The 13,181-nt window shown below is 34.8% G+C and overlaps 1 protein-coding gene across 1 annotated transcript in view; it reads right to left on the bottom strand.

Annotated features, from left to right (window-relative positions):
* The window catches only part of TfIIEbeta (transcription factor IIEbeta), a 31,601-nt gene extending 18,420 nt beyond the window's left edge, over positions 1 to 13,181 (bottom strand). Inside the window, exons 1-4 of the mRNA XM_081727762.1 lie at positions 12,973 to 13,181; positions 8,764 to 8,853; positions 6,076 to 6,174; positions 720 to 882 (exon numbers count right to left, since the gene is read on the bottom strand). Of these exons, the coding sequence (XP_081583888.1) occupies positions 720 to 882; positions 6,076 to 6,174; positions 8,764 to 8,825 (324 nt within the window). The 5' untranslated portion in view covers positions 8,826 to 8,853; positions 12,973 to 13,181. The remainder of the gene's footprint in view (positions 1 to 719; positions 883 to 6,075; positions 6,175 to 8,763; positions 8,854 to 12,972) is intronic.

Raw genomic sequence — 13,181 nt, 5'->3', positions numbered from 1 at the left:
TTTCTATTTTTGCAGGTGCTGAACCATGCCATTAACAACTAAAGAACGCACTCAGATCGTCAAACTGTGCGGTGGGAGAAGTACCCGTGCAGCTGAATGGCCTGCCTGATCACCAGACCTCACTCCAATGGACTTCCACTTTTGGGGACACATTAAGGCTATATGGTGTGAAAATTTGTAATCTTCGTCATCTTGAACAACGTATCATGAATGTCTGTGAGCAAATTTCCCCTGCTACCCTGCTTCGTGTTCATAGCAATTGAGAGAGGCGTGTGCACACGTGCATTGCCCAGCACAGAGCACATGTGGAGTACATTGTGTAACAGGTAAACATCAATTGTCGTTGTCCATAACTTCTCACCAAATAGATTCATGAAATCTGATTTCGGATTTGACATCCTAAGCAAATTCTAGCCCAAGATCATCTATCACATGATCCACCTATCGTTTGAAATAAAAAATTGAAATTCAAGATGGCATCCGTCCGCGAATCATCATCCAAAAGGTTTGCCCCTAGACTTATTGTATATTTCCTACATTAAGTTCAATATAAATACATCTGTACGAAATTTAAAAGAGGTGGTAGGGGACTTTTGAAACATACTTCAGATTTCATAACGGATTTCGTAAGTTTTAAGGGGTGGTAACTTCAATACTTTTAAGATTCACGGCTTACTATCAGTGACCACTCTGATATTAAGAAGTAGCATATGCTTTACCTGTTTAACTTTTGATCCAACGTCCAATTGGTTAGTTTCGTCCAAAATCTCATCAATTGTTAGGGGATGGTCATCGCCTTCCTGGTGTCGACTTTTCATATGTTTCACGATTTTCGCCAAAACGCCAAATTTGTACTGTGAACTTCCCGTCATTGCCTTATAGCTAGAACAAACAAGTAACATATATTTAAATATATTTAAAAATATATTGTATTTACAGTGCGTTCAAAATAACTCTCTACGCAGTGAATGCAGGGACTCGTTATTTTAAGAACAGTACTGAAAACACATGCTTTTATTCTTGTATATGTGTGCTATGCAAATGTTCGAGGCAGATATCAACACGGCTAGACTTTAATCTTCTACTCAACAAAGATCTACTGCTTAATAAAGGTGGTGCGTGTCACACTGTAACCAGTGGTTGTGCTAAAGGTTAGAGCGAGTAATGTTGAGTAATGAGCGATATAGAGGTATCAAAACGTTAACAACGAAGCAACGAATGTTTTTTGGTTGAACACGAGTTTCTTGCGAGTGATAAGTATACAGAATATGTGAAATAATTATTCATTGAACAGTGGTTTAACAGTATCAGGATCGACCTTAAACTGTAAACGAAGTGAAGATCGCTGTCACACATTATATACGATCTATCGTCGACCACCCAAACTTTACCCTGAGTATTCCGCAAAATATGTATGGGAGGACTGACCTGTGTCTTCAAAAGTATACCGTTTTCAACATTTAATGTACAGAATGTTTCCATGTATCTGTTTTGTTGAGACAACTTTTGATCGCAGTGTACAACGGAAAATGATGAGATTTACATACTGCTTGATCTCACTTAATAAAAGAAATTATTGGGCGCAGAACTTACTTTTACTTCAATATTTCAGCATCACAAATTACTGATACTATCGTCTTGGCCAGCTAAATTAAGATAAACAAGTATTGCTGCATGAAATCACATTTCTGATTTCCTCGTATTCCTAGGTTTTATCTTGTGTGTATTTCATTCATATTTCTAAACTATTATTTGAAAGCGCCTTTCCTTTGTCTAATACAAAAGTAAATAACACACATACTAAACTGTCGATTATAAATGGCATTAGAGTTTCTAGTGTGAAACGAAAAGATCCGTTCAATCTCAGCAAACATACACACAACTTAGAATTTCTTGAATATTATATATATATATCCCCGTACAAAAGTCGATTAATCAAGCCACAGAAATAGTATAATAGTAATAAAATAAACAATGCATACAATAAATGCAAAGAAATCGTGGAACATAATAAAGTATGAATTACGAAAAGCAAATAAAAATCACAAAACTATAGTTATATACGAAAGGCAGCAACTTAAATACTAATGACCCAAAATTGGTTTCTGAATACTTAAATAATCACTTTTCTACCATTGCAGAGAAACTATTCGTGGTATATACCTACAGCAAGTGACACAAGTAGACTACAGCCGCTTAAAAACATCTTGATTCAAACAGAATGACCTGATTTTGGACGGTAATAATTACGGAACATGGGACTTGCCGGCAAGGAAGTGAGTGTTGTTTGAATGGGCCTGGCCTAGTTTCAGAAAATTGTCGTTAGATGTCAGTCAATGCGTCTTCTCAGTTTGCAATCAGTCAGAAGATGGCGTCCGCTCAACAGAAAGTGTTTTGTGTATTGGAGTTTGCAAAGACTGAGTCAGTGATTTCAGTCCAGTGTGCTTTTGGTCGGCGTTCTGGCATTGATTCGCCTTCACCCAAAAACATTCGTCGTTGGTATCGCCAATTTGAAGATATAGAATGCTTGTGCAAAGTTAAGAGTCCAGGTCGGCCTCGCACTTCCAATGAAATGGTGGAAACAATTCGGCAAACGTTTACGCGGAGTGCTGCTGCTGGTGAACATAGAGCATTTATCCCATTTTTGTAGGTTTTTTTTTTTAATCGATACATATGGACTTTTAAAATCAGGTCATGCTTTTTGAAACAACCTGTATATTAATAAGTCATTTTTCTCTTTATCCCAACTTCCCCACAAGAGATCGTGGAAGTAGTACGTAAATTTAAAAATAAAAGATCTGCATCAATGGATAAAATTCCACCGCTTCCTGTAAAGGAATGCATCCATCTTATCGTGCCTGCATTAGCGGACATTATTAATGAGCCCTTTTCTCAAGGAATCTTACCTAATGCATTAAAACTCTCAGTTGTCAAACCATTGTTTTAAAAAAAAATGTAGAAAAGAAATACAAAATTACCCTCCATTTTTTTTAATTTTTTTATTTAATTTATTGAGTTTCTGTTGTAGAATGCACACGACTGCTAAGTTTCACTAATGAACAAGACTTAATTTTGAAATCGCAACATAGTTTTCTAAAAGGCAAATCCACAATTACTACGATATATGAACATATCAAAGTAGCTATAACATTTGTGATCAAAAAGTCAACCCTGCAGACTTGCAGACAAACTTAAAGATCTCTTGCTCCAACCACTACTCATTTCCCAACACACAACCCTCGACTGATTTTAGGCAGCACGAGCGCTGTCATTCTCTTCAATGTTACTGTACTTTCGTAACACCTGTATAGATCCTATCGAAAGAAACTTCCTTTTAGCTTTCGTTATAAATACTCGATGCTATAGTTTAACAGAAAAGTATGATGCACATTTTGAAAGACTTTTGTCTTCGATTCTTTAACTCCAACTACTTTTCTTGCTCTCCTCACCAACAAAAAAATAATAACAGGTAAATTATAAAAGACAAAAAAGAAAATTTAGTAAAGCCAAATACAAGTGGACATGAATGCTCGTTGGGCCAAGATAGCTCAATAGGGAAGCATTTATCTCCGGTTCGAAAGGTTAGGTGCAAAGTTCATTGCCCTATATGTTGCATTTCAGCAGCAAACAACCTTGATCACACATTTTCATATTTTCTTTTAGTAATTACAGACTTAGAAAGCTCCAAAAGTTTCAACAATTACTTTTTTTTTTTTTTTTTCGTTTGCATGAAATTAGGTAGCTTCTCTCTGGGAATCATTAAAATTTTGACATTTCAAAGATATAAAGTAGTTTATTCTGGAGTAACTTTTGATAATGAACCAACATTTTGTCCTAATTTGCCAATAAAGGAAAATTGTTCACAATAGTATAGAGTCATCCATTTGTTTCAGCTAAAATTAAGCGAAACATTGGAATTGTCAAAATAATTATAATAATATTTATTATTATTATTTAGTTTTTCTGCTCCCCCCTGCCATTTCGCATATGAAAGTCAGAAAAACAAAACTAGAAATTATTGTTGGAATTTTATGTTTTTATAACCGTGGATGGCTATTCTTAATTTAAGTAGCTCCTCAATTCCCTGACAAAGTTCTGCTCTCACCCGGAATCGAACTAAGTACCTCGTGCGCCTAAAATGTGTTGGTTTTAGAAAACAAGCTGTTCAAAGATGTAAGAAATTAACCAACTAAAACACAATAATAATCCTTTTAAAAGATAAACGAAATTATAGAAATAGAGTAATTACCTTTCACTCTGATTCTGAGCCTGAATTAGCGTGTTTACTTTCTGACAAGGACTCTCCGAACTCTACTATTATAAGGGTAATGTCGTTGTCGTCGAAGACAGGATTCAGATCCCTATAATTGTTTTCGATTTTTTTTCTACATGTTTTATGTAGTTAATCCACTTACTATTCACACATAGAGCGGGATATTTGTAGCAGTTCGTAAACGGGCTGCCCTCTAAGGTTTTGTGCTCCCACTTTCCGTTTAATTTCAGATCATAACATTTCGATGGGATTCAAAATGCAGTAGTGGGGAGGAAGTCTCATTACCACGTGGCCGTAAGATGCAGCCATTTCATCAACAACGAAGCGTTTTTCTTTATTTTCCTATTGTTTAATTATTTGCAGAAGAACAGGTTTGATTGGTACAGGAGTAGGAACTTCAATACTGTGATACACAATATAATTAATTATGATGAATTAGGTGTAGGATCTAAAATTCGTGAGTAATAAGGGACATTGACCATGACTATTACACTTGGTTCCTCCAGATACATCAAAACGCAGTTTAGAAACCAATTTTCAAACATTTTGAATTCATTGTTCCATGATAGTCTGCAGAAACATCGACCCTTTCCTTGTGTGTTAGGAAATGCGTCTTCCGAGAAAACCAGATCGTCTTCCGCAATGCAAATTTACAATTCTTTCACCTTTCGTGTCTGAAGTTGTTGTTGTATCTTTCTGTGTCGTCAATCCAGCTTTTCATTTGACAAGGTGTTCGTGTCATAATTACAATCTTTATCTAAATATATATCACAGTAACCCTCACGTCTAAGCTGCTGAATTTTTTTTTTTTTTTTTTTTTTTTTCAGATACCGGTATCGCTACGCAATAACTTCTTAAGATACTCTCCTGGCAAATTTTCCTTCCTATAGTTTTGAAGGTAAACCCCATGCTATGCAAAAGTCTACTTAAAGTTTTACTGCTGTATGGAAACTCATACTCTGTTCTATTTCTCTTTTAGCAAATCAGTTTCTCTATCGTAGGCGCCTCACCTTTATTATAAAATTCATCTACAGTACGACGCAATAAATCTCGGCAAAAGTCGTCAATTTTGTCAAAAGACTGTTTTCTTTTAGATACGTGTTTCTTTGTGGGAGATTCATACTGATCTAAGTCAACATGAAAAAGTTTCACAGTAATCTCACTAACACCTGTTACCTCACTCACTAATTTATTAATACTCCTATGTGACAAAATGCCACAGTTACTCTGCAACACACTACGAAGAAAATCCTGAACATTTTGCACAATTTGTACTGTCTGGTTCCATAACTTCCCTCCCTTCCCTACAAGAATCCTTTCCTTTTTAGTTAGGGTCATAAGCGCACTCACACACACAATAAATCATACCCACCCTGTGTTAGCAAAGAAATCTAAACATTCACAGGGAAATAAAAGTACCGCATTCTGCGTTAAACGATATTTTGAATTAGCTTCTGTCTTTCTCTTTAAAAAAAAAAAAAAAAGAAAAAAAGAAAGAAAAGAAAAGGAACAAGAAAAGAAAAAAGAAATAGAAAGAGGTGTTCGGAATAAACGATTAAAAAAAAATAAACAAAAGATTTTAAAAACAAAACGTTAGAAATGTATATAAAACCAATGTTTTAAACAACGCAACTCTGATTTAAATGTCATTGGGAAATAATATTTTTCAGCCAAGCAGTAAAAGATCCAAATGTAGATTTGAATTAGGTCGTATTATAGAAAGGAAGAACTAACACTACTAAGATTTAACATTCAGAGAGTATGAATAATAGAAATGTGAATGAATCTAATACATTACTTACTTAATTGTGGTTGTTGCTGGAGTCGAAGGCTTCGGCTTCTTCTTCTCCTCCTTCGACGTTGAATAACTGTCCACATCTTTTTTGCTTTTCCTTTCAATACTAAAGAAGATACAAACACAATACTTAAACACGTAAGTTTATCACATTTAATGACATTAAAATAGCAGTTCTTTTTTTTTTTTTTTCAGAAAAAAATAACGAAACGAGTCCAACAACCTATCACCATGAGGTAAGAAAACTTATTGCTAGACGCCCGCGCGGATGCAATTATCCGCAATGAATATACCGTAGTCATCCTCTTTTTGTGTATCTACTTCTACTTTCTTTGCAGATGGATACAATTCCAGATTGTAACTATAGAAGAAGGTAGTAAGAATTATGTACAAAAGTATGCTGTATAAGTATGTCAACTCACCACATACGGGTGCCGATACCAATACAGGTGTTCGGGGTTTTAAAGGTTTTGTAGTATTTATTACCATTTAACGTACAATTATAAATAATACATGAAAAGAAAGAGCAACTCAAACAATGTTTGCTACAGGTGTTCAATGTGAGCACCATTCGTCACATGGCACACATCGAGTCGATAGGCGAGAAAGGCTCATAAACTTTCCACCGGGATATGGAACAAAAAACATTCAATTTAGAGGAGTCTCGTTGAGACTGTACCATCTCGTGGAAATTTGCTGATCCCCGAGATGTAAACATTATAAGGTTCACATTTCCAGTTAGGTGAAATGTTGATTCACCACTGAAGACGACACGATACAGAAAATCTTCATCGTTATTCAGCACCATTTCGTTTGCAAATTTATCACGTAAACCATAGTCTGTAGGTTTGTAGCAACTGTAAACGATAAAATTCTGTACACAGCCGGTTGCACTGTTAACTACAGATTCAGTCTTTGCAAAATGTAAAACATAAAAAGTTTTCTGCTTACTAGCCCTTCTCTATGCTACTAGCTCTCTCTTGTTTTTCCTGCCCTTTTCAGCAGATAGAAATGATATTTGCACGTTACATTACCACCCAGTGGTTTAACCAGAGGTAAAAAGCTGGAGGTTGTCAACAACGTTTCTAAAATATAAGTGACCGCTAAATCGTAAAACAGAAACAAAAACGGAGGGAACAAATCTCAAAAACCCCAAATACCAGTTCAACCACATTTTGTATGTACGACAGGGAATAAGTAACGACCATCAAAAATCCTTGTTATTCTCAAGTCTACGCTGCGTCAAATGGAAACTATTGCTGCTACTGATTTAATCGTCTTTAAAAGAAGGCACTGTTGACCAAGATTTTAGAACAAGTTATGGTCATAATGTCCACTTTGGAGAAAAGGCCTGCAAGCATAAGGTAAATCACTGTTGTAAAACGAATATGAAGTTTCTGAAATAAGTCGCAAAATAATCTTGGAAAATATCCATTTCTCATGATTTCCACGAGCAAAATAACGATTAATTTTTTAATTGTTACAATTTTTTTAATAACTTATCAATTAAAAATTAACTCCTGGAAAATTTAACTGATTTAATTAACAAAATATTTAATTAGTTAAGTTTATTGTTGATTTTTTTAATGAATTAATCATATGAATGTGCAAAGTTAACAAGTAACAGACAAGTATTCCTGAAGAATAATTTATAACGTACCTGATAATTTCCAATATTTCACTTATGTATCCATCTTCAACAGACATTAACTGGCAGAAATATTTTCATAGCATTCCTGCCAGTCAACATCTGATGAAGATAACATTAAGTTATTGAAACTGTTACGACTTATTTTAATTTTAATAAATAAGTATATACTCTGGTTAGAAAAGTAATAATTATTAAAGTAATAGTTCCAGAGTCAAGATGGAAGAAGTTTTATGTATCCAGTATAAACGTGAGGCAAACATCAAAGAAAATAAAGATTTCGTCATCATTTTATTTCAGACGTCATTACTTTGCCTTAAGAGCCACAGACTATAAAAATAACACAAAATTTACCATTTTTCTTTTGCTTGTTTCTCATAAATGAAAGGAGATAATGAAATGCAACTTACCACAATCATAGATAATGTTGTTCTACAACAGAAAATATGAATCTGAAAAATTTTTAGTGTTGCCATCCATAGAAATTAACTGTTGCCAGAATAACAACTCCCCCATAATCTAAGTTACGGCAGCGACTAGGGGAACGAACTCAACTGCATTTGATTACGTATCATATCGTCTTAGAATCCTGTGAACTACATTTTAAATAATAATTGTATTTAGTTTGTAATAAACAAAATAGTTTTAATATACAGTTATTACAATTAAATAATAATGTTATTTAAAAACTAGTTCACAGGATACCAAAGCAATATGATACGTACTCAAATAAAGCTGAGTTCGTTTCTCTAGTCGCTGCCTTAACGTAGATTTTGAGGGATTATTCTGCGAACACTGTAATTTCTATGGATGGCAACATTGAAAATTCTTCAGGTTCATATTTTCTATTCTAGAATAACATTATCTATGATTATGGTAAGTTTCATTTCATTATCTTCTTTCATTTATGAAAAACAAGCAAAAGAAAAATTGTAAAATTTTGTATTATTTTTAGTATGTCAGGCTCTTAAAAAGCCCATATGAGGTCAGCCAGCTAAATGGCATAAAAATATTACTAAAAATAACAGAAAATTTACAAGTACGTACGCAGGTGTTGACAAAGCTTTCTTCTTAAAGAGCTCTCGTTCCTTTAGCAAAGCCGGATCCATTGTTGTACACAGAATCCTCTATCTGTAACTAAAAATAAAATGTAATAATCACCAAAACGTGTTAAGGAAGAACACAGACAAAAATAATAACAGAGGTATCATTTTTCAATGAATACATTATCATAAATGATACTAACATTTACTAAAGATAAGTAAAAAAGACATGTAAAATGCACAAGTAGCTTTAATAATACTAAATAACTACTTATTTTCATATTTGCAGTATTGATCTCTAGGCTATATTGTTGCCGCTCCAAAATATAGCATAAAATAGATGGTATTGCCGCTCCAAAAGACGAAAAATGAAATGCAATCTTTTAGTTTAACGTCCAACAATTACGTCCTTTAGGTTTGAGACGGATAATTAAGGCACGTGAATGATGATGGAACAATTGGTGGTATGAGAAGTAGAAGGAGACTGGAGTATCCAGAGAAAACCCACGGGCACAATGCTGTCCACCACATACTTGACCAGGGACCGAACAAGGGACTCTACGCACCAGAGGTAAGCGCTTTACCGTGCCGTCCGCTCTCCAAAATATAGAATAAAGTAGGTAGCGTTACAAGTGACTCTCATGGCGTACTAAAACGCCTCTGTCAAAGTTTCACTTTGTTTCTGTTTCAACATTAATCACTTACTACTTGATTCATAAAAGGGGTAAGCACTGCAATTAATACGGATCCTATTGAATCAAGTAGCAATTTCACGAATTGGTTGTGAACAAAAGCAACGTTTCAAAATCAGACCATATGCTAAGACGCAAAGAAATTTTTAAACTATGGTTGTTAAAAGTCCTATTCTTTTCAACCCTGGGACAGTGTTTGAACTTAGGAGGCTACTACATATGTCCAATGCGGAGTACTAAATGATGTCATCTGAAGCTGCAGCTTCCTTAGAAATTCAAAAAATATATATCACATATTTAGAAAATGTATAGAAATGTCTGATATCAGACGGAAAGACTATTGTAAAGAGGGTTAAAAAAAAAAGAAAAGAAAGAAAGTTTTATCGTCCCACGACTATGCACCGAGGCTACGAAAGGCAATGATCAGATGGATAATAATGATAGAATTAGGAAAGTGGAGAATCCGAGAAAACCCACACACGATATTTGTCCACCACACATCCCATATGGCGGGAGCTGGAATCGACCGTGACAGAGATGAGCGCTCTGTTGTGAAGTAACTGAATTTATGGAATCTATATACCTATAGTAACACGTAATAGCGAAGAATCTCAGAAAACAACAACCAAAGCCCACTACGTTGCATTATTACACTATTATTATTATTATTATCATTATTATAAAAGGCTTTATGCATTTTCGAAAATGAACATCATCTACTTCCATCCGTTTCAAAATGTTGTCCTCGTGTGTACGAAGAGTGAATCAGTAGTGAAAGACAGTGTTAAATGTAGCTAATAAGTGTAATACTTTAATACGTATATGACATTATTAAAAAAAAAAAAAAAAAAAAAAAAAAAAGCTTTAGGGTCTTACTGTACAAGATAATGTAAAACAAAAGTATAAAAAGTACAACAAAAGAAGATATCTCTAAAAAAAAAAAATGGAAATACAAAGTGGGTTAGAAGTAAAACTGACTGTATAAAGCGCCCACCCCAGCATCTTTGGCATCCTAACTCTATGAATTAGTTTCATTTGTTTGTTAGCTCACGCACTTACACTCCCCTCTGGATCACTAAGCAAGTTCCTTCATACAAGCAACCTAGTAAAAGCTATTTAAGAAGTGATTGAAATTTACTTCAAGATAGATTCTTCCTTATTAGACAGAAGAAAAGCAGTATGTTTTCTGTTTCCTTTTTCTTTCACGTTTCACTACCTTATTATGTGCGACTTTTAACACCCTCTTTTCTCCTCTATAAGGGAACCAAAAGCATCAGGCATCTGAATGGTGTCATAAATTATCGTAACCAAAAATAAACTCGAGTATATCGAGTTGCTTATAAATCAGACAGATTGCTAGTGTTACTTGTTATGAAAACTGATAAGAAAACAAAGGGGTTAGTTGTGTAGGAACGTAACTTCTATTCTAGCATAAACAGAATTCATCAGTGTCTGGATAGCTTTCTTTCAAGGTAGTTCGTTTGTTCTCGAAAATTGTAGTTGACAATGTCTTTAAGCAAACCAAGCTCGAAGAATTATTTTTTGTGTTTCAATTTTTTTAACCCATGATAATAAATTTACAAGGCTCAGATTCAGACAATGACGAAATATTAGCTGACATAGACGATAGTGAAAGTAGTGTTGAAGACGAGTGATTACCATTTCCATTGGAAAAGTTAACAGGTAAGTAATTTAGTTGCTACATATACTTCTAAGATACACAGTCAAAATTCTTGAGTTTGCTGGAATAGTATATTTACAGTGTGAATACGTTGCCAATGGATGTCATAATCTCAACTGGAGGAAGAGCGAGAAGGGAAAGGGGAATCCTCAATCCGGCAAGACCGCGCACCATTGGCTATAGCCCGTGATGCTTTACATCTGAAACACACAGTGTACATTTTATTGACAATAGTGGCTTTATCTACATGCTCCAGTAGATACAAATTACTTCATTTATTAGCTATGAAAGAATTACTGCGTCTAGATCTAACATGAGTGCACTAACTCAATTACTAAAATCCCAACAGTTTTCATACAGTGCTTCAATCTTCAGGTCAGTGGCCTAACCTGATGATAAAAGGTTACAAAATACGCACACGGAACCGCTCCCATACTATCATTTTTAGATAGTATTTAAAATCCATTAATTACTTTCTTGCAAAACGTTGCACCTACAGCCTGAAAGATTACCGTCCTACAGTACATCTGCACCGACAAATGTAACGTAACTTGTGAATAACCCTTCTCCAAAGTGTTAAGAATTGCTTTCATCTAGAAGGCATTGTATACGCACCCATTTAGGATAAACACACTCCAGCTGCGTATCGATTAGTAGGGCTGCTTTACAAGAGTTTAGTACTGTAGGGTAGGATAAGCTTAGGGTGAGACAATGTTGGACACGTAGTATGTTTAGTATAAGGGGCCCAGAAGCACGTAAAAAACACAAAATTTACAGGAGAAATGAATGATGCAAGTACTTAGACGTAACATAACGTAACCAAATCTAACATTACCTAACCTAATATTAGTAGAAATAAGCGAAATTCTATTTTTTTGGAAAATTATGCGGGAGCCCGACACTAATATAACATTAATTAAAATAACCTAACCTAATCTACCCTAAACTAACCGAATGTGAACAGAAATTATCAAAATTGTAACCTTTTTTAGAGAAAAGAGCTATACCCCTTCTGCCAAACATAGGCCTTGGACACATTTTGTTTAAATTAGTCTAGGATAATTTGTCGTTTTTGCTGTAGGTAAACGGAAATTTAGGTGATGAAAAATAGGCGTCAAAAAGTCAGATGTTACGGTTATCAGATGGTATTTAGGTCTCCCGCAAATCCAACGATGGCTCCGGAGCCAGTACTTATAATGACCCATTGTAAAAGACCTCGTTTATGCATATACCTACCGTCGCTGATGAGCGTACTCCCTAGGGACGCATTCCCTCGCTACCGTTCGGGCCCCACTTCTGCGCTCCTGCTCTGACTCGGTTAGGTTGCATTCATGCTTTTTGGTGGCCACCTAGCACAAGTTGCTTGTGCTTTATGCACTGTAGCTTTTGTCATACGTCCACACTGTATTTATACTCATAACTACATCACAGTTACAAATAATGAACTGCAATCACTACCAAGAGATTTGAGGGAAAATTTAAATACCCGCAACTTATTGCTATATATCACCTAATTTCCCGTCCTTAAATATTTCGTTACTTCTTATGTGACCTAAGTTTCCGTTTTTTTATGTCACCCAATTTTCATCTAACGCCTGTCGTTCAATTTTTCTATAATCGTCTACGTATGGATACCAACTGGAGCGGACATTAACAAGTTTATCCGTCACTTTAAATTTGTAGATCTAATCTTACTCTGAACATATTTTAATTACAAAATGAAATTTATTATTACGAGCCAAGTTTATTTTCATTTCAAAATTGAGGTTAAATTAAATACTGAGGCTTTAAATATAATAGAATATTGAAATCTCGCAATTAGAAATGTATATCTACGTACTATATTCCGTACTCAGTGTCGTACAAGTTCCTGAAAGTCACAAGCACCAACTCTTATTTATTTTCCTTACTTCAAAATAGCACACAAAATCTCTATATTGTCAAAAAAGGAACCAATATATCAATTTAGTATTACAAAACTATCAGATATATTATTCTATTTTGCGGGGAAGCCTTATTTGCACACCGCCTGGTGTATGTATCGAAATC

Source organism: Thermobia domestica, chromosome 10 (genome assembly GCF_964235325.1).
Source record: "Thermobia domestica chromosome 10, izTheDome1.hap1.1, whole genome shotgun sequence".
NCBI classification, from domain to species: domain Eukaryota; kingdom Metazoa; phylum Arthropoda; class Insecta; order Zygentoma; family Lepismatidae; genus Thermobia; species Thermobia domestica.
This window is presented reverse-complemented; position numbering and strand designations above follow the sequence as displayed.